At 39.1% G+C, this 21613-nt stretch overlaps 1 protein-coding gene across 3 annotated transcripts in view; it reads left to right on the top strand.

Annotated features, from left to right (window-relative positions):
- Window positions 1-21613, top strand: part of NSDHL (NAD(P) dependent steroid dehydrogenase-like) — a 74158-nt gene that overhangs the window by 25112 nt on the left and 27433 nt on the right. For all 3 annotated transcript variants that reach the window (XM_053699445.1, XM_053699444.1, XM_053699443.1), the window contains exon 4: window positions 16297-16443. In XM_053699445.1, the coding sequence (XP_053555420.1) occupies window positions 16297-16443 (147 nt within the window). The remainder of the gene's footprint in view (window positions 1-16296; window positions 16444-21613) is intronic.

Raw genomic sequence — 21613 nt, 5'->3', positions numbered from 1 at the left:
CAAGCCTGGATGAAATTTTAATTACCCATACATGTCCATTTATTTAAAAAAAAAAAAAAAAACTACATAAGATATAACCTGTTTTTGAGCTGTTGTACCTAGCCACTTTCTACTCCTTTTCATTAATCATCCTGCTGGTTTTTTAAAAGTTTCTCTGACTTTTTTTTTTTCCTCATATTTTCTGTCTCCTTTCTTTTGTGCTTCAAGGACCACTAAACACAAAATGTAAACTTCATGATTTTGAACCTTCATATCTGAGAATAATTGTGCTATGAAAACTGCAGCTTTATTTTGTCAAATGAGTACAGGCAGTCCCTGGGTTACGTACAAGATAGGGACTTTAGGTTTGTTCTTAAGTTGAATCTGTATGTAAGTCAGAACAGGCACTTTTTTTAGGTGAAACTCTAGCCAAACAATCTTTCTAATGAGGATACAGACAGCAGTGAAACCTCAAGTGGCTCTAACCCCATACCATACTCACCAGAACTAAATTGAATGGCGTTCTACTCAGGAAATGCAACTTGGACAGATGTTTGTCTTAATATATTATTTATTTTTAACTGTGCATATAAATGCTTAAACATTTTCAAATACAGGTATTGTACAGTACAGTATTGTACACTACAACCTTAAACAAACATTTTCAAATATTGCAGTACAACCTTAAACAATCTTGGTATATTGTAGCTATCTTAGGATTTATTTTTATTTTACAGGTAACTTTCAATTTATTTTAACTAGGTACAATAGCTATTAAATAGTTATTAACTATTTTTAATAGCTTACCTAGCTAAAATAAACTGAAATTTACCTGTAAAATAAATCTTAACCTAAGTTACAATTACACCTAACACTACACTATACTTTAATAAATTATTTCAATTTAAAACTAAATACTTACCTGTAAAATAAACCCTAAGATAGCTACAATGTAATTAATAATTACATTGTAGCTATTTTAGGATTTATATTTATTTTACAGGTAACTTTGTATTTATTTTAGCTAGTTAGAAGAGTTATTAGTTATTAACTATTTAATAACTACCTAGCTAAAAGAAATACAAAATTACCTGTAAAATAAATCCTAACCTAAGTTACAATTAAACCTAACACTACACTATCATTACATTAATTAAATAAATTAACTAAAATAACTACAATTAAATACAATTACATAAACTAACTAAAGTACAAAAAATAAAAAAAAGTTACATACATTTAAAAAAATATTACAACAATTTTAAGCTAATTACACCTAATCTAAGCCCCCTAATAAAATAACAAAGCCCCCCAAAATAAAAAATTCCCTACCCTATTCTACATTAAAAAAGTTCAAAACTCTTTTACCTTACCAGCCCTTAAAAGGGCCTTTTGTGGGGCATGCCCCAAAGAAAACTGCTCTTTTGCCTGTAAAAGAAAAATACAGCCAATCAGATTGAGCTCGCATTCTATTGGCTGATCGGAACAGCCAATAGAATGCAAGCTCAATCTGATTGGATCAGCCAATCGGATTGAACTTCAATCTGATTGGCTGATTCAATCAGCCAATAAGATTTTTCCTACCTTAATTCCGATTGGCTGATAGAATCCTATCAGCCAATCGGAATTGAAGGGACGCCATCTTGGATGACGTCCCTTAAAGGAGCCCTCATTCGTCGGTAGTCCGTCGGGAAAGAAGGATGTTCCGCGTCGGCGGGATGAAGATGGATCCTGAAGAAAGAAGATTGAAGACCCCGCTTGGAAGATGACATCGCCCTGATGGAAGACTTCTTCAGCGCCCCTTGGAGGATCACTTCTGCCGCTCCGGATCTCCTCCTCCGTTCCATCGGTGGCTCGGCTGAGTGAAGACGACTCAAGGTAGGATGATCTTCAGGGGATTAGTGTTAGGTTATTTTAAGGGGGGTTTGGGTTAGATTAGGGGTATGTGGGTGGTGGGTTTTAATGTTGGGGGGGTTGTATTTTTCTTTTACAGGCAAAAGAGCAGTTTTCTTTGGGGCATGCCCCACAAAAGGCCCTTTTAAGGGCTGGTAAGGTAAAAGAGCTTTGAACTTTTTTTAATGTAGAATAGGGTAGGGAATTTTTTTATTTTGGGGGGCTTTGTTATTTTATTAGGGGGCTTAGATTAGGTGTAATTAGCTTTAAAATTGTTGTAATATTTTTTTAAATGTTTGTAACTTTATTTTTTGTAACTTAGCTTTTTTTATTTTTTGTACTTTAGTTAGTTTATGTAATTGTATTTAATTGTAGTTATTTGTAGCTAATTTATTTAATTAATTTAATGATAGTGTAGTGTTAGGTTTAATTGTAACTTAGGTTAGGATTTATTTTACAGGTAATTTTGTATTTCTTTTAGCTAGGTAGTTATTAAATAGTTAATAACTATTTAATAACTATTCTAACTAGCTAAAATAAATACAAAGTTACCTGTAAAATAAATATAAATCCTAAAATAGCTACAATGTAATTATTAATTATATTGTAGCTATCTTAGGGTTTATTTTACAGGTAAGTATTTAGTTTTAAATAGGAATAATTTAGTTAATAATAGAAATATTATTTAGATTTATTTAATTAATATTTAAGTTAGGGGGGGTGTTAGGGTTAGTGTTAGACTTAGGTTTAGGGGTTAATAAATGTATTACAGTGGCGGCGGTGTAGGGGGGGCAGGATAGGGGTTAATAAATGTATTATAGGTGGCGACGGTGTGGGGGGGCAGATTAGGGGTTAATAAGTTTAATATAGGTTGCGGCAGGGTCCGGGAGCAGCGGTTTAGGGGTTAAACTATTTAGTTGCGGCGAGGTGCGGGATCAGCAGGATAGGGGTTAATAACTTTTATAGAGGGCGGCGGTATAGGGGGGGCAGGATAGGGGTTACTAGGTATAATGTAGGTTGCGGCGTGGTCTAGGAGCGGCGGTTTAGGGGTTAGTAACTTTATTGAGTTGCGGGGGGCTCCGGTATAGGGGGTAGAACAGTGTAGTTTAGTGTTGGTGCTTAGTGACAGGCTAGCAATAAAGCTGTAAAAAAGCCGAAGAGCAGCGAGATCGGATGAGTGATAACTCTCACAGTCCGCTGCTCATCGCCCCGTACTTGGTGCACGGCTTTTTGAGAGATTTATTGATAACTTAGGCAAATTTTTTCAGGTCCGCGGCGGCGATGGTAGGCGAGCTTAGACAGGCGTATTGGGCCGGCGAAGGCAGGAAAGTTGACACGTTGATAACTACCCCCCACAGAGTTCTTCTAGGGAGACGCATCCACAGACCAATGAAAAGAGGGGTGTGTACAGGTCATGTGACCGGCGAGTGCAGACGTCAGTTCTTACGCAGGCGATGAGCCGACTTGAGGAGGGAATCCCTTGATAACACATAGGAGCGACGGCACGGAGCAACAGCACTCTCGGTGATGTTTAGGTACACTTTTGTTTCCCCCAGGACCGAGCAGCACTGAACACATCAGTAAGTGTTTATTGCTGTACAGGCCCGTTCGTAAGTGCGAGTTGTACGTAAGTCGGATGTTCGTAACCCGGGGACTGCCTGTATATTGTTTTATGTTTATTCATTTCACTAATTTGTCCCCCAGGACAAAAGAATCCTTGCTAACCAATCACAAACTAATATTCAGATATAGCATTCGAACAGTTGAGAAATACTATGGAAGCCTCCCCTTATCTTTTCCCTTAAGCAGAAAGTGAGACGAGCACAATTTTTAGATGTATTTTACAGCAAAAGGCAGCAAAATAAATATTGAATAATTAAACATTTTATACGTTGTTGAAATGTCAAGTTTAATGGTCCTTTAATCTACTTCTTTTTTTTCTTTTTCTTTTTGTCAAGGACTTACTTACATTAAAGGGATAGAAAACACCCAAAATTGTATTTTTTAAAAAGACAATTGGTCTGTTATATGCAGTTATATGACAATTAGTGTACACTGTATATTTATATCTGTATCTGTACATACTGTGTTTCTCAACCAACACGGTTATAGAAATATACTTTTTTTTACCTCTGTAATTACCTTGTATCTAAGATTCTGCAGACTGCCTCCTTGTCTCAGATATTTTGACAGACTTGCATTTTAGGCAATTGGTGCTGATTCTTAAATAGTTCCACTTGCATGAACACAATGTTATTTATATGAAACACATGACCTAACACCGTCTAGATGTGAAAAACTTTAAAATGCATTCAAATGAGAGGCGGCTTTCAAGGGCTTAGAAATTAGCATATAAGCCTACCTAGGTTTAGCTTTCAACGAAGAATACCAAAAGAACAGAGCAAATTTGATGATAAAAGTAAATTAGAAAGTTGTTTAAAATCACATGCCCTATCTGAATCATGAAAGTTTTACTTTGGACTTTACTATCCCTTTAAGATATTGCCTTATAGTATTTACACAAATGAATGCTGAATATTTGAAAATGCTCATGTCCGAAATACAATTTAGTCCCACCTACACCCTGCTGATATGTAGTTATGTATGTCAAATTATCCAGGAGCACAGATCAGCTGGTAGTTGTAGTAGGTGCTACCTCCAAGGTACTTTTTTACAGGATCAATATATAATGTTGTTCAGTCGGCCATAACGCCATATATTTTATGAATAGATAGTTTAAAGGGGCTTGTTCCCCCCCCTCCCCCCCCCCCCCGGGTACACTATTAGCCCTATAAGCAGGTCTCATGCTGGTAAGCTAAGACGGACAACCCAAATAACCATTACTGGCTCAATGTCCGGCTTAATTTTACTAGTACCTCTACTTAATGACTTACCATTTATGATAACAACATATTCCTTAGTTCAATAAGGATTGGAGGGATATACATTTTATTCCTGCACTATCCCATCATGTGACTGCTTTATTACCTTCAATTAAGGTTTACATAGCAAAGTTTAACATAATTAATTTTGTTTCTCAGTAGTTGACTACCATGTTTCCTTTATGCTGCTTAACGGGGGTGTGGGGTGCAAGTTTTCACCAATATATTTAGATTTGTTATATACATAATAGTTTTGTATGAATCTTTAAAAAGTTATAACGTTTGCTTTTTAATTATTTTACTATTATACTTTATTAATGAAGCGCCAACATATTTAGCAGCACTGTCCATGGGTACATTTAAATAAAACTTGTTAAAGACAGGAGGAATTGAGGGCCCTATTCCTGTGGGAACTTAAAATCTTGAAGGGTAGGAAGTTGGGAAACAGAAGATGAGGACTGCAAGAGTGAGAAGAAGTTAATACAGAGTTAGATAGGGGAATATTATGTAAGTGGAAGTAATTTATTACTTAATTGGGTGGTAGGCTTCTCTGAACAACAAAAGTCTTCAGGGAGCATTTACTATAAATGAAGAAAGATTAGGGGCCCCAAGGCAGAACATAGTGTAATCTTATCGCAGAAACTGGAGCCTGCAAGCAGTAAGAACGGGCAGGTCTGTTAAGCAGAGCATTTTCTTCAACAGGATTTTATTTTTTTTCTGGCCAGTGCAGTGCTTTCAAATTGACAAGCAGCACATTTTAGTGCAGTACTTTGCAATTATTGGCTGCTCTGCTCCTGAAAATTGATACTTTTTAGATGCAATATTATTGTTACTTTTACCCGCCAGAACGGCTTCCTTTCACACTATCTACTCTGTGATGGTCTGTGACTGCGAGGTAAGTGTACTAGCTTTCTATTACTGCAGCTGTTTGAAACTCCGTTCCCTATTGCTGTGTCGGCTTATCGTGTAGGTGCTTGGTGTTGACTTGAGCAGTGAGTGCACTAATTCGGTATTATTGATTAGTGTTGAATCGTGTTTTTACTGAGTTGGCACTGGGGCAGGCAGGCACGTAGTTAATATGTTAAGAGGCTCAGGCTGGGGATGAAAGGGAGGCACTTCTCAGTGTCACATCTCACATGTACTGCATGCTTTCAAAACGGTTAGGCCGGCCGGGCTGTCCTTATCCACCCTTGGCAGTTTTGGTGATATTCTGGTACCACTTCAGAGCGCAATTAATCTTCACACCAGCAGTAGCAAGGTATGAGGAGGAGAGAAAGGCGTCTGTTTTGGCACACCACAGGAATTTCAAAGTAAGTGGAAATTGCAGCGGGGAAAAACCGTTGTGGAATTTGTCTACTAACGACCTACACTACACGCCCTGTGATTGGGTTCCTTGAGTGAGGGTACGTCTCTCAGAAGGTAGCACCCAAGGGGTAGAAGATATGTGTTAGCTGTCTAGGATACCATCCGAAGAGGTGAGGAACCTGACAGTGCGGATTGTGGTTGTATACGGTTGTGACATTTGACTATACGCCCGCAAAGACGCTACCATACCTTGCTTGACTGTGCTGCCACGCTAATTTTTGGGGGATTAACCAATTACTTACCCTGCTTCAAGCTACATTATTTGGCTGTGACTGTGCTTTTGATGGAACTTTGATTTTCACTTGGATCAGTGATTACTAATATCTATACCACATGTGGGACTATCAGAAGTATTATCAGGCTTCTATTATTACCCAATGGTCATTGGTGGATTTTGTAATTGTAACCCTGAAAATGAATTCAGAATTAATTATATACTAGACACATATGTGTCTAGTATATAATTAATTCTGTATTCATTTTCAGGGTTAACTATCTGATTACATTTTGGATTTTTGTGAGCTTTTTTGAGGCATTATTGATGCCTCATATATGCTTAATAAATGTTTACTTCATTATTCCATAGTTTAGAGGTATTTGTGGGGAAGGGAGCTTGTCATCTAGGGGTTGGTCCTCTCACCCGAATGGCCTAGGGTATTAACAAATTTCTATCTTACATATATATACATACACGCGCACACGCACACACACACTAAAACTAAATTTTATTTCAAAATGACCTGCAGAACATTTTTTTACTACAAAAAATCTCATTGCAGAAAGTGAAAATAAGTTCTGCTTCTGGGATTAGGGGAAAGTCTGACAGCACAAGGGAGAGTGTTACAGAGGGTAGGTGCTGCACGACAGAAGTCCTGCAGTCTAGCATGGGAAGAGGTGAGAGTCGAAGCGCTAGTTTATTATAAGCTTGTAAGCGCACTCATATTTTTTTGCTAGTGAAAGTTGAAGATGCAAGGAGCAGGTCATTGTTGGATCTTAGTGGGCGGGCTGGAGTATACTTGTTGATTAGAGAGGATAGGTAGAAGGGAGCAGCGTTGGTGTATGTTTATAATTTGTTTCAATGATTACACCTCCTTTTCTCTGGTAAAAAAAATAATCTGTTTAAGCATTGCAAATGCATATTTTCTAATCAAATTAGACTTTGATTCAGATAGAGCATGCAATTTTAAACAACTTTCCAATTTACTGAGCATGTGCAAGAAGTCACAGAATATATGTGTATGCATTTGTGATTGGATGTCACATGATACAGAGGGGTGGAAATAGACATAACTTTGAAATTGGTCAGAAAAAATCTACTTATTTGAAGTTTAGACTAAGTGCTATTGTATTGTCTTTTTTATCATGCATTTGTTGTTTATGCAAATCTACTGTATTTAGTTGCCTTTTAATACTCAATTGGTATGATTTGCTACATGAAATGGGTTTCCATTGCCAAGCACATCGCCATTTTGATTCTGGAGCAGTTGAAACATGTTCTCTGGAGACATGAATCACACTTAACTATCTGGCAGTCTGATGAAAAAACTGGGTGTGGAGGAAGGATAATGGTTTTGCTCTGTCCATTGGGTTTTGGGCTAGGCCACTAAGTTCCAGTGAAGGGTAAGTTCAATTCTACAAGATACAAATACATTTGACAATTGGGTGCTTTCAACTTTGTGGCAACAGTTTGGAGAAGGCCCTTTCCATTTATAGCATGCCTGTGCCTGTATGAACATGAGTTTAGTGTGGAGGAACTTGAGTAGCCATCACAGAGCTCTGACCTCAACCCCATTAAACACCTTTAGTATGCATTGGAATGCTGATTGGGAGCCTCACCTTCTCATCCATCATCAGTGCTTGACCTCATAAATGCTATTTCTTTCATGTAATTAGCAAGAGTCCATGAGCTAGTGACGTATGGGATATACATTCCTACCAGGAGGGGCAAAGTTTCCCAAACCTCAAAATGCCTATAAATACACCCCTCACCACACCCACAATTCAGTTTTACAAACTTTGCCTCCGATGGAGGTGGTGAAGTAAGTTTGTGCTAGATTCTACGTTGATATGCGCTCCGCAGCAAGTTGGAGCCCGGTTTTCCTCTCAGCGTGCAGTGAATGTCAGAGGGATGTGAGGAGAGTATTGCCTATTTGAATGCAGTGATCTCCTTCTACGGGGTCTATTTCATAGGTTCTCTGTTATCGGTCGTAGAGATTCATCTCTTACCTCCCTTTTCAGATCGACGATATACTCTTATATATACCATTACCTCTGCTGATTCTCGTTTCAGTACTGGTTTGGCTTTCTACAAACATGTAGATGAGTGTCCTGGGGTAAGTAAATCTTATTTTCTGTGACACTCTAAGCTATGGTTGGGCACTTTGTTTATAAAGTTCTAAATATATGTATTCAAACATTTATTTGCCTTGACTCAGAATGTTCAACTTTCCTTATTTTCAGACAGTCAGTTTCATATTTGGGATAATGCATTTGATTTAATCATTTTTTCTTACCTTCAAAAATTTGACTCTTCCCTGTGGGCTGTTAGGCTCGCGGGGGCTGAAAATGCTTCATTTTATTGCGTCATTCTTGGCGCGGACTTTTTTGGCGCAAAAATTAGTTTCCGTTTCCGGCGTCATACGTGTCGCCGGAAGTTGCGTCATTTTTTTGACGTTATTTTGCGCCAAAGATGTCGGCGTTCCGGATGTGGCGTCATTTTGGCGCCAAATAATGTGGGCGTCTTATTGGCGCGAAAAAAATATGGGCGTCGCTTTTGTCTCCACATTATTTAAGTCTCATTTTTCATTGCTTCTGGTTGCTAGAAGCTTGTTCTTTGGCATTTTTTCCCATTCCTGAAACTGTCATTTAAGGAATTTGATCAATTTTTGCTTTATATATATATATATATATATATGTTGTTTTTTCTCTTACATATTGCAAGATGTCTCACGTTGCATCTGAGTCAGAAGATACTACAGGAAAATCGCTGTCTAGTGCTGGATCTACCAAAGCTAAGTGTATCTGCTGTAAACTTTTGGTAGCTATTCCTCCAGCTGTTGTTTGTATTGATTGTCATGACAAACTTGTTAAAGCAGATAATATTTCCTTTAGTAAAGTACCATTGCCTGTTGCAGTTCCTTCAACATCTAAGGTGCAGAATGTTCCTGATAATATAAGAGATTTTATTTCTGAATCCATAAAGAAGGCTATGTCTGTTATTTCTCCTTCTAGTAAACGTAAAAAATCTTTTAAAACTTCTCTCCCTACAGATGAATTTTTAAATGAACATCATCATTCTGATTCTGATTCTGTCTCAGAGGTTGATGCTGATAAATCTTCATATTTATTTAAAATGGAATTTATTCGTTCTTTACTTAAAGAAGTACTAATTGCTTTAGAAATAGAGGATTCTGGTCCTCTTGATACTAATTCTAAACGTTTGGATAAGGTATTTAAAGCTCCTGTGGTTATTCCAGAAGTTTTTCCTGTTCCTAATGCTATTTCTGCAGTAATTTCCAAAGAATGGGATAAATTGGGTAATTCATTTACTCCTTCTAAACGTTTTAAGCGATTATATCCTGTGCCGTCTGACAGATTAGAATTTTGGGACAAAATCCCTAAAGTTGATGGGGCTATTTCTACCCTTGCTAAACGTACTACTATTCCTACGTCAGATGGTACTTCGTTTAAGGATCCTTTAGATAGGAAAATTGAATCCTTTCTAAGAAAAGCTTATCTGTGTTCAGGTAATCTTCTTAGACCTGCTATATCTTTGGCTGATGTTGCTGCAGCTTCAACTTTCTGGTTGGAAACTTTAGCGCAACAAGTAACACATCATGATTCTCATGATATTATTATTCTTCTACAGCATGCTAATAATTTTATCTGTGATGCCATTTTTGATATTATCAGAGTTGATGTCAGGTTTATGTCTCTAGCTATTTTAGCTAGAAGAGCTTTATGGCTTAAAACTTGGAATGCTGATATGGCTTCTAAATCAACTTTACTTTCCATTTCTTTCCAGGGTAACAAATTATTTGGTTCTCAGTTGGATTCCATTATTTCAACTGTTACTGGTGGGAAAGGAACTTTTTTACCACAGGATAAAAAATCTAAAGGTAAAAGCAGGGCTAATAATCGTTTTCGTTCCTTTCGTTTCAACAAAGAACAAAAGCCTGATCCTTCATCCTCAGGAGCAGTTTCAGTTTGGAAACCATCTCCAGTCTGGAATAAATCCAAGCCAGCTAGAAAGGCAAAGCCTGCTTCTAAGTCCACATGAAGGTGCGGCCCTCATTCCAGCTCAGCTGGTAGGGGGCAGGTTACGTTTTTTTCAAGGAAATTTGGATCAATTCTGTTCACAATCTTTGGATTCAGAGCATTGTTTCAGAAGGGTACAGAATTGGTTTCAAGATGAGACCTCCTGCAAAGAGATTTTTTCTTTCCCGTGTCCCAGTAAATCCAGTAAAAGCTCAAGCATTTCTGAAATGTGTTTCAGATCTAGAGTTGACTGGAGTAATTATGCCAGTTCCAGTTCTGGAACAGGGGATGGGGTTTTATTCAAATCTCTTCATTGTACCAAAGAAGGAGAATTCCTTCAGACCAGTTCTGGATCTAAAAATATTGAATCGTTATGTAAGAATACCAACGTTCAAGATGGTAACTGTAAGGACTATCTTGCCTTTTGTTTAGCAAGGGAATTATATGTCCACAATAGATTTACAGGATGCATATCTGCATATTCCGATTCATCCAGATCATTATCAGTTCCTGAGATTCTCTTTTCTGGACAAGCATTACCAGTTTGTGGCTCTGCCGTTTGGCCTAGCTACAGCTCCAAGAATTTTTACAAAGGTTCTCGGTGCCCTTCTGTCTGTAATCAGAGAACAGGGTATTGTGGTATTTCCTTATTTGGACGATATCTTGGTACTTGCTCAGTCTTTACATTTAGCAGAATCTCATACGAATCGACTTGTGTTGTTTCTTCAAGATCATGGTTGGAGGATCAATTTACCAAAAAGTTCTTTGATTCCTCAGACAAGGGTAACCTTTCTGGGTTTCCAGATGGATTCAGTGTCCATGACTCTGTCTTTAACAGACAAGAGACGTCTAAAATTGATTGCAGCTTGTCGAAACCTTCAGTCACAATCATTCCCTTCGGTAGCCTTATGCATGGAAATTCTAGGTCTTATGACTGCTGCATCGGACGCGATCCCCTTTGCTCGTTTTCACATGCGACCTCTTCAGCTCTGTATGCTGAAGCAATGGTGCAAGGATTACACGAAGATATCTCAATTAATATCTTTAAAACCGATTGTTCGACACTCTCTAACATGGTGGACAGATCACCATCGTTTAATTCAGGGGGCATCTTTTGTGCTTCCGACCTGGACTGTAATTTCAACAGATGCAAGTCTCACAGGTTGGGGAGCTGTGTGGGGATCTCTGACGGCACAAGGAGTTTGGGAATCTCAGGAGGTGAGATTACCGATCAATATTTTGGAACTCCGTGCAATTTTCAGAGCTCTTCAGTTTTGGCCTCTTCTGAAGAGAGAATCGTTCATTTGTTTTCAGACAGACAATGTCACAACTGTGGCATACATCAATCATCAAGGAGGGACTCACAGTCCTCTGGCTATGAAAGAAGTATCTCGAATTTTGGTTTGGGCGGAATCCAGCTCCTGTCTAATCTCTGCGGTTCATATCCCAGGTATAGACAATTGGGAAGCGGATTATCTCAGTCGCCAAACGTTGCATCCGGGCGAATGGTCTCTTCACCCAGAGGTATTTCTTCAGATTGTTCAAATGTGGGAACTTCCAGAAATAGATCTGATGGCGTCCCATCTAAACAAGAAACTTCCCAGGTATCTGTCCAGATCCCGGGATCCTCAGGCGGAGGCAGTGGATGCATTATCACTTCCTTGGAAGTATCATCCTGCCTATATCTTTCCGCCTCTAGTTCTTCTTCCAAGAGTAATCTCCAAGATTCTGAAGGAATGCTCGTTTGTTCTGCTGGTAGCTCCAGCATGGCCAAACAAGTTTTGGTATGGTATTTGGATCTTGTCCGGATGGCCTCTTGCCAACCGTGGACTCTTCCGTTAAGACCAGACCTTCTGTCACAAGGTCCTTTTTTCCATCAGGATCTGAAATCCTTAAATTTAAAGGTATGGAGATTGAACGCTTGATTCTTGGTCAAAGAGGTTTCTCTGACTCTGTGATTAATACTATGTTACAGGCTCGTAAATCTGTATCTCGAGAGATATATTATAGAGTCTGGAAGACTTATATTTCTTGGTGTCTTTCTCATCATTTTTCTTGGCATTCTTTTAGAATACCGAGAATTTTACAGTTTCTTCAGGATGGTTTAGATAAGGGTTTGTCCGCAAGTTCTTTGAAAGGACAAATCTCTGCTCTTTCTGTTCTTTTTCACAGAAAGATTGCTATTCTTCCTGATATTCATTGTTTTGTACAAGCTTTGGTTCGTATAAAACCTGTTATTAAGTCAATTTCTCCTCCTTGGAGTTTGAATTTGGTTCTGGGAGCTCTTCAAGCTCCTCCGTTTGAACCTATGCATTCATTGGACATTAAATTACTTTCTTGGAAAGTTTTGTTCCTTTTGGCCATCTCTTCTGCCAGAAGAGTTTCTGAATTATCTGCTCTTTCTTGTGAGTCTCCTTTTCTGATTTTTCATCAGGATAAGGCGGTGTTGCGAACTTCTTTTGAATTTTTACCTAAAGTTGTGAATTCCAACAACATTAGTAGAGAAATTGTGGTTCCTTCATTATGTCCTAATCCTAAGAATTCTAAGGAGAAATCGTTGCATTCTTTGGATGTTGTTAGAGCTTTGAAATATTATGTTGAAGCTACGAAATCTTTCCGTAAGACTTCTAGTTTATTTGTTATCTTTTCCGGTTCTAGAAAAGGCCAGAAAGCTTCTGCCATTTCTTTGGCATCTTGGTTGAAATCTTTAATTCATCTTGCCTATGTTGAGTCGGGTAAAACTCCGCCTCAAAGAATTACAGCTCATTCTACTAGGTCAGTTTCTACTTCCTGGGCGTTTAGGAATGAAGCTTCGGTTGACCAGATTTGCAAAGCAGCAACTTGGTCCTCTTTGCATACTTTTACTAAATTCTACCATTTTGATGTATTTTCTTCTTCTGAAGCAGTTTTTGGTAGAAAAGTACTTCAGGCAGCGGTTTCAGTTTGAATCTTCTGCTTCTGTTTTTCATTAAACTTTATTTTGGGTGTGGATTATTTTCAGCAGGAATTGGCTGTCTTTATTTTATCCCTCCCTCTCTAGTGACTCTTGTGTGGAAAGATCCACATCTTGGGTAGTCATTATCCCATACGTCACTAGCTCATGGACTCTTGCTAATTACATGAAAGAAAACATAATTTATGTAAGAACTTACCTGATAAATTCATTTCTTTCATATTAGCAAGAGTCCATGAGGCCCGCCCTTTTTTTGTGGTGGTTATGATTTTTGTATAAAGCACAATTATTCCAATTCCTTATTTTATATGCTTTCGCACTTTTTTATCACCCCACTTCTTGGCTATTCGTTAAACTGAATTGTGGGTGTGGTGAGGGGTGTATTTATAGGCATTCTGAGGTTTGGGAAACTTTGCCCCTCCTGGTAGGAATGTATATCCCATACGTCACTAGCTCATGGACTCTTGCTAATATGAAAGAAATGAATTTATCAGGTAAGTTCTTACATAAATTATGTTTTTGGCTGAATGTGCAAAAATTCCCATAGACATACTCCCAAATCTTATGGAAAACCTTTCCAGAAGAGTGGTGGTTGTTATAGCTCCAAAGTAGCCAACTCCATATTAAAGGCACAGTCAAGTCCAAAAAAAACTTTCATGATTCAGATAGAGAATGTAATGTTTAAACAACTTTCCAATTTACTTTTATCACCAATGTTGCTTTGTACTCTTGGTATTCTTAGTTGAAAGCTAAACCTAGGAGGTTCATATGCTAATCTCTTAGACCTTGAAGGCCGTTTCTAATTTAAGTGCATTTTGTTTTTCACCACTAGAGGGCATTAGTATACGTGTTTCATATAGATAACATTGAGCTCATGCACATAAATTTACCATGTAGACGGCTCTGATTGGCTAAAATGCAAGTTTGTTAAAAGAACTGAAATAAGGGGGAAGTCTGCTGAGGCTTAGATACAAGGTAATTACAGAGTTAAAACGTGTATTATTATAACTGTGTTGGTTATGCAAAACTGGGGAATTGGTAATTAAGGGATTATTTATCTTTTAAAACAACAAATATTCTGGTGTTGACTGTCCCTTTTAATGCCCATGGTATTGGAATGGGATGTCCAACAAGTTGATATAGGTGTGATGATCAGATGTTCACATACTTTGGCCATATAATGTATGTATATTGTGTACGGTCCAGAGCAGAATGCCCAGCTGGGGTTCCACTCTGGACCAGCAGTTCACTGTGGGTCACAAGTGGAACTTCTACTGTATATTTAATTTCTTGCAGCGATTAAATACACAGCAGATAGGTGGAAAATGACATGCTCTAACTGAATCAAACATGACATTTTTCGTCTGTAACGCCATACAAAAGAGACTATATACTATAAATCAGTATATAAATCATAATGACAACAGAAACTACCCAAATGACCCTGATCAAAAGTTTTCATACCCTAGTGATTTTGGCCTGATAACATGCACACAAGTTAAGACAAAGGGGTTTGAATGGCTATTAAAGGTAACCATCCTCACCTGTGATCTGTTTGCTTGTAATTACTGTGGTCAATGAGTTTCTGGACTCCTGACAGACCCTTGCATCTTTCAGCCAGTGCTGCACTGATGTTTCTCGATTCTGAGTCATAGGGAAGGCAAAAGAATTGTCAAAGGATCTGCGGGGAAAAGTATTTGAACTGTATAAAACAGGAAAGGGATATAAAAAGATATCCAAAGAATTGAGTGCCAATCAGCAGTGTTCAAACTCTAATCAAGAAGTGGAAAATGAAGGGTTCTGTTGAAACCAAACCAACTAAAATTTCAGCCACAACTGCCAGGAAAATTGTTCGGGATGCAAAGAAAAACCCACAAATAACTTCAGGTGAAATACAGGACATGTGGTGTGGCTGTTTAAAGATGCACAATAAGGAGGCACTTGAAGAAAGATGGGCTGCATGTTCGAGTCGCCAGAAGAAAGCCATTACTACGCAAATGCCACAAAGTATCCCGCTTACAATACGCCAAACGGCACAGAGACAAGCCTCTAACCTTCTGGCACAAAGTCATTTAGAGTGATGAGACCAAAATGGAGCTTTTTGGCCACAACCATAAATGCTACATTTGGAGAGGAGTCAACAAGGCCTATGATGAAAGGTACACCATTCCTACTGTGAAACACAGAGGTGGATCGCTGATGTTTTGGGGATGTGTGAGCTACAAAGGCACAGGAAATTTGGTCAGAATTGATGGCAAGATGAATGCAATATTTTATTAAAAAATACTGGAGGAAAATTTGCATTCATCAGCCCGGAAGCTGCGCATGGGACGTACTTGGACATTCCAACATGACAATGATCTTAAACACAAGGCCAAGTCGACCTGTCAGCTTACAGCAGAATAAAGTGAAGGTTCTGGAGTGGCCATCTTAGTCTCCTGACCTCAATATCATTGAGCCACTCTGGGGAGAACGTGCAGTTCATGCAAGACAGCCCAAGAATTTACAGGAACTGGAGGCTTTTTGCCAGGAAGAATGGATAGCTTTACCATCTGAGAAGATAAAGAGCCTCATCCACAAATGCCACAAAAGACTTCAAGCTGTCATTGATGTTAAACTGGGCAATACACAGTATTAAGAACTGAGGTATGTAAACCTTTTTTTGATCAGGGTCATTTGGGTAGTTTCTGTTGTCATTATGATTTAAAAAGAGTAAACACAGTTGATTGCTAATAAATGGCTTCAGCCAAACACTAACCATGAGTGAAAGAAAAATGTTTGTGTTATCATTTATATTCTCTGAAAAATGGCCAAGAAATCATAAATTCTGCCAGGGTATGTAAACTTATGAGCACAACATTTTTATTATAAATAATTTCTCATAGCACATCTGAAAATAAAAACCAATAGTGGGGATAAATACATACTTTAACTCTTGCATTCTGTTTGTTTGTTTGTCCCCCCCAGGATCTTATTCCAGCATTGCAGGGAGTGAATGTAGTTTTCCATTGTGCTTCACCAGCCCCTTCAAGTGATAATAAGGAACTATTTTACAAAGTGAATTACACTGGAACAAGAACTATTATTGAAGTCTGCAAAGAAGTTGGTGTGCAGGTAATGTTAAGAGCTGAAGTTCTCCTCTGTTGGCAATTTCCACTATCCCTGCCCCAAAATGAGCTCCCATGTGCTACTCCCACACCTGGGTTGGCTATAATGGAACAGATTTAGGTGTATTTAACTGGAGTACACTTATATTACTTTCTGTATAAGTGTAATACGTCTAAAAGGACATTAAAGTTGTTTTTGTTTATGCATCAGAAATTACTGCTTTGCAAAAGGTCTGCAAAATAATAAGTGTTTTAAAAGAATTTGAAACTGTTAAAGTGATGGTAAATTCTAGCGTTTGTGAAATGCTAAGATTTACCAGTTGAACAAATTAAGGGGACTTTCAGTCATGAAGTATAAAATAGCGTTTGAATCGTTGGTCACACTGAGCTCCTCAAGCAGCCCACAGCAAAATGCTGTTTTGCTGTGAGGTGACGTTTCCACCTCTTAGCCAATAGCAGTGTGGGCCAGCTGGCGCCATTCCGGATAGCTAGCATGCTATCGGCTGAAAGTCCCCTTTATTATTTTCACTGGTAAATCCTAGCTGTTTACAAACCATCACTTTATTTTTTTAGGAACATATTGTTTTGCAAGCCCATTTAATTGTATTGATCTTCCCTTTCTGTAACTAGTTAGGGACCTATATAAACAAATTCCTTCACATACTATACTGTATTCCTGTGCAGTAGGGCTGTTTAAATAATCATGATATGAGGCTGCAATATCTAAAGCATGTGGCTGCAATTTCTAAAAAAAAAAAAAGATCAAATTTGTTCTGTAGAACACTGGTAAATCTCAATATAGAAATGTGAAATTTTGAAGCATGGTACTTTTTTTTTTTTTTTTTTTTTTTTTTTTAAGAGAGGGAGGATCCAAGTTAAGGTTCTTTGGGTTGGAGCCTTCTTAAAGGAAAAAACTAGTGCGTTATGGTTCCATTTTATCGCCTTTCTTTTGATTTCATATGTAAATACATGCACATATAATTTTTGTTTTTAAATATCATGCAGTCCTATTTCAACAAACTCCCACCACTACATTTCTGTTCTATTTTATATGTTCCCTTCCCCTTTACAAAAAAATTAAAATAGTCCAACACAAAATCTGTTTTTGAGCATGACAAATACTAAAAGGTCTGATGCAGGGGACTATTTTTCATGTAAAAAGCATATCTAAGTATTTCTCTTGTAAAGTGTATCCAGTCCACAGATTCATCCATTACTTGTGGGATATTCTCCTTCCCAACAGGAAGCTGCAAGAGGATCACCCACAGCAGAGCTGTCTATATAGCTCCTCCCCTAACTGCCACCTCCCAGTCATTCTCTTGCAGCTCTCGACAAGGGAAGTAGCTAGAGAGATGTGGTGAATTAATGTAGTTTATCTTCAATCAAAAGTTTATTATTTTCAAATGGTACCGGAGTTGTACTATTTTAGCCTCAGGCAGAAAGTTGAAGAAGAGTCTGCCTGTGGTTTTTTGATGATCTTAGCGGTTTGTAACTAAGATCCACTGCTGTTCTCACACATAACTGAAGAGATGGGTAACTTCAGCTGGGGGAATAGCGTGCAGGGTCTCCTGCTCTGAGGTATGTGCAGTTTTAAATTTTTCTAGAGAGATGATAAGCTAGAAAATGCTGACAATACCGGATTTATTTAAGGTAAGCTTGATTACAGTGATTTAATAACGACTGGTATCATGCTTGTTATAAAGGGTAATATTTTTGTTATTTACTCTCATTACTGAATAGATATAACGTTTGCTTGAGGTATATAAACGTTTATTACAATTTGGTGATAAAACTTTTTTCTGGGGCCCAGTTTTCCACATGGCTGACTAGATTTTGCCTAGGGATATTTTTTTAAGGCCCTCTCACTGTGAGTACAGGTTGGGAGGGGCCTATTTTCGCGCCTAAATTGCGCAGTAGTTTTTGCAGCTTGAGACATACAGCTTCCCTGAACATATAGGACCTCTGTAAAGTATTTTTGTGCCTTCCAAAGTCGTTGTATGGGCAGGTAGGAGCCACAGTAGAGCTGTGGCAGTTGCTTGTGACTGTTTAAAAACGTTTATATAGTTTTTTTGATCCGGTTTTGAAACTAAGGGGTTAATCATCCATTTGCAAGTGGGTGCAATGCTATTTCAGTCTATTATACACACTGTAAAAATTTCGTAGATTTTACAGCTTTTTTCACTGTTTTGCAGTTTCTGTGATTGTTTTTTTTCTCTTAAAGGCACAGTACTGTTTATTTTTTTGCTTGTTCACAGTTATTAAAGTGTTTTCCAAGCTTGCTGGTCTCATTACTAGTCTGTTTAAACATGTCTGACATAGAGGAAACTCATTGTTCATTATGTTTAGAAGCCATTGTGGAACCCCCTCTTAGAATGTGTACCAAATGCGCTGATTTTACTATAGATTACAAAGACCATATTCTGGCTTTAAAAAATGTATCACCAGAAGAAATTGACAAGGAGGAAGTTATGCCGTTTAACTCTCCCCACGTGTCAGAACCTATAAATCCCGCTCAGGGGACGCCAAGTACATCTAGCGCGCCCATTGCGTATACCTTGCAAGACATGGCGGCAGTTATGAATCATACCCTTATAGAGGTATTATCTAAACTGCCAGGATTGCAAGGAAAGGGAGACAGCTCTGGGACTAGAATAAATACAGAGCTCACTGACGCTTTAGTGGCTATGTCTGATACACACTCACAATGTACTGAAGCTGAAGCAGGGGAGCTTCAATCTGTGTGATTTTTCTGATTCAGGGAAGATACTTCAACCCGATTCTGATATGTCTACATTTAAATTTAAGCTTGAGCACCTCCGCATATTGCTCAGGGAGGTCTTAGCAACTCTGGACGACTGTGACACTATTGTAGTCCCAGAGAAATTATGTAGATTAGATAAATACTATGCAGTTCCTACTTATACTGATGTTTTTCCAATCCCTAAGAGGTTTTCTGAAATTATTACTAAGGAATGGGATAGACCAGGTGTACCGTTCTCTCCCCCTCCTGTTTTTAAAAAGATGTTTCCTATAGACGCCGCTACACGGGACTTATGGCAGACGGTCCCTAAGGTGGACGGAGCTGTTTCTACTCTAGCTAAGCGTACCACTATCCCTGTCAAGGACAGTTGTGCTTTTCTAGATCCAATGGATAAAAAAATTAGAGGTTACCTTAAAATTTTTATTCAACAAGGTTTTATTCTCCAGCCTCTTGCATGCATTGCCCCAGTCACTGCTGCTGCGGCTTTCTGGTTTGAGTCTCTAGAGGAGGCTCTACAGGTTGAAACCCCGTTGGAAGATATTATTGACAAGCTTAAGGCTCTTAAGCTAGCCAATTCATTTGTTTCTGACGCCGTTGTTCATTTAACCAAGCTAACGGCTAAAAATTCAGGTTTTGCTATTCGGGCGCGTAGGGCGCTATGGCTTAAATCCTGGGCAGCTGACGTGACTTCAAAGTCTAAACTTCTCAACATTCCCTTCAAAGGACAGACCCTATTCGGGCCTAGACTGAAGGAGATCATTTCTGACATCACTGGAGGAAAAGGTCACGCCCTTCCTCTAGATAGGTCCAACAAATAAAGGACCAAACAGTCTAGTGTTCAGCCCTTTCGAAACTTCAAGAGTGGCACAGCTTCATCTTCCTCTAACACAAAACAAGAGGGAACTTTTGCCCAGTCTAAGCCGGTCTGGAGACCTAACCAGGCTTGGAACAAGGGGAAACAGGCCAAAAAGCCTGCTGCTGCCTCTAAGACAGCATGAAGAAGCAGCCCCTGATCCGGAAACGGATCTAGTAGGGGGCAGACTCTCTTCGCCCATGCTTGGGCAAGAGATGTCCAGGATCCCTGGGCATCGGAAATTGTGTCCAAGGGTTATCTTCTGGAATTCAAAACCTCTCCCCCAAGAGGGAGATTTCATCTCTCACTTTTATCTGCAAACCAGATAAAGAGAGAGGCATTCTTACATTGTGTTCAAGACCTCCTAGTTATGGGAGTGATCCACCCAGTTCCGCAGGAGGAACAGGGGCAGGGCTTCTATTCAAATCTGTTTGTAGTTCCCAAGAAAGAGGGAACATTCAGACCAATCTTAGATCTCAAGATCTTAAACAAATTTCTCAGAGTCCCATCATTCAAGTTGGAGACTATTCGAACCATCCTTCCTATGATCCAAGAGGGTCAATACATGACTACCGTGGACTTAAAGGATGCTTATCTTAACATCCCAATACACAAAGATCATCATCGTTTTCTCAGGTTTGCCTTTCTAGACGGGCACTACCAGTTTGTGGCTCTTCCCTTCGGGTTGGCCACGGCACCAAGAATCTTTACAAAGTTTCTAGGGTCCCTCCTAGCGGTCCTAAGGCCGCGGGGTATAGCAGTAGCCCCTTACTTAGACGACATTCTGATACAGGCGTCGACTTTTCAAATCGCCAGGTCCCATACGGACAATGTTCTGGCATTTCTGAGGTCCCATGGGTGGAAGGTGAACGAAGAAAAGAGTTCTCTATCACCTCTAACAAAAGTTTCATTCCTAGGGACTCTGATAGATTCGATAGAAATGAAGATTTACCTAACGAAGGCCAGATTGTCAAAACTTCTAGTCTCTTGCCGTGTTCTTTATTCCACTTCTTGTCCTTCAGTGGCTCAGTGTATGGAAGTAATCGGTTTAATGGTAGTGGCAATGGACATAGTACCGTTTGCCCGCCTACATCTCAGACCGCTGCAACTTTGCATGCTCAGTCAGTGGAATGGGGATTACACAGATGTGTCCCCTCTACTAAATCTGGATCAAGAAACCAGGGATTCTCTTCTCTGGTGCTATCTCAGGTCCATCTGTCCAAGGGGATGAGCTTCCACAGGCCAGATTGGACTATAGTAACGACAGATGCCAGCCTTCTGGGCTGGGGTGCAGTCTGGAACTCCCTGAAGGCTCAGGGCTCATGGACTCAGGAGGAGGCACTCCTTCCGATAAACATTCTGGAACTAAGAGCGATATCCAATGCTCTTCAGGCTTGGCCTCAGCTAGCTGCGGTCAGGTTCATCAGATTTCAGTCGGACAACATCACGACTATAGCCTGTATCAACCATCAGGGGGGAACAAGGAGCCCCCTGGCAATGTTGGAGGTTTCAAAGATAATTCTTGCCATCTCTCAGCTATCCATATCCCAGGAGTAGAGAACT

This window comes from Bombina bombina, chromosome 1 (genome assembly GCF_027579735.1).
Source record: "Bombina bombina isolate aBomBom1 chromosome 1, aBomBom1.pri, whole genome shotgun sequence".
In the NCBI taxonomy this organism is placed as follows: Eukaryota; Metazoa; Chordata; class Amphibia; order Anura; family Bombinatoridae; genus Bombina; species Bombina bombina.
This window is presented reverse-complemented; position numbering and strand designations above follow the sequence as displayed.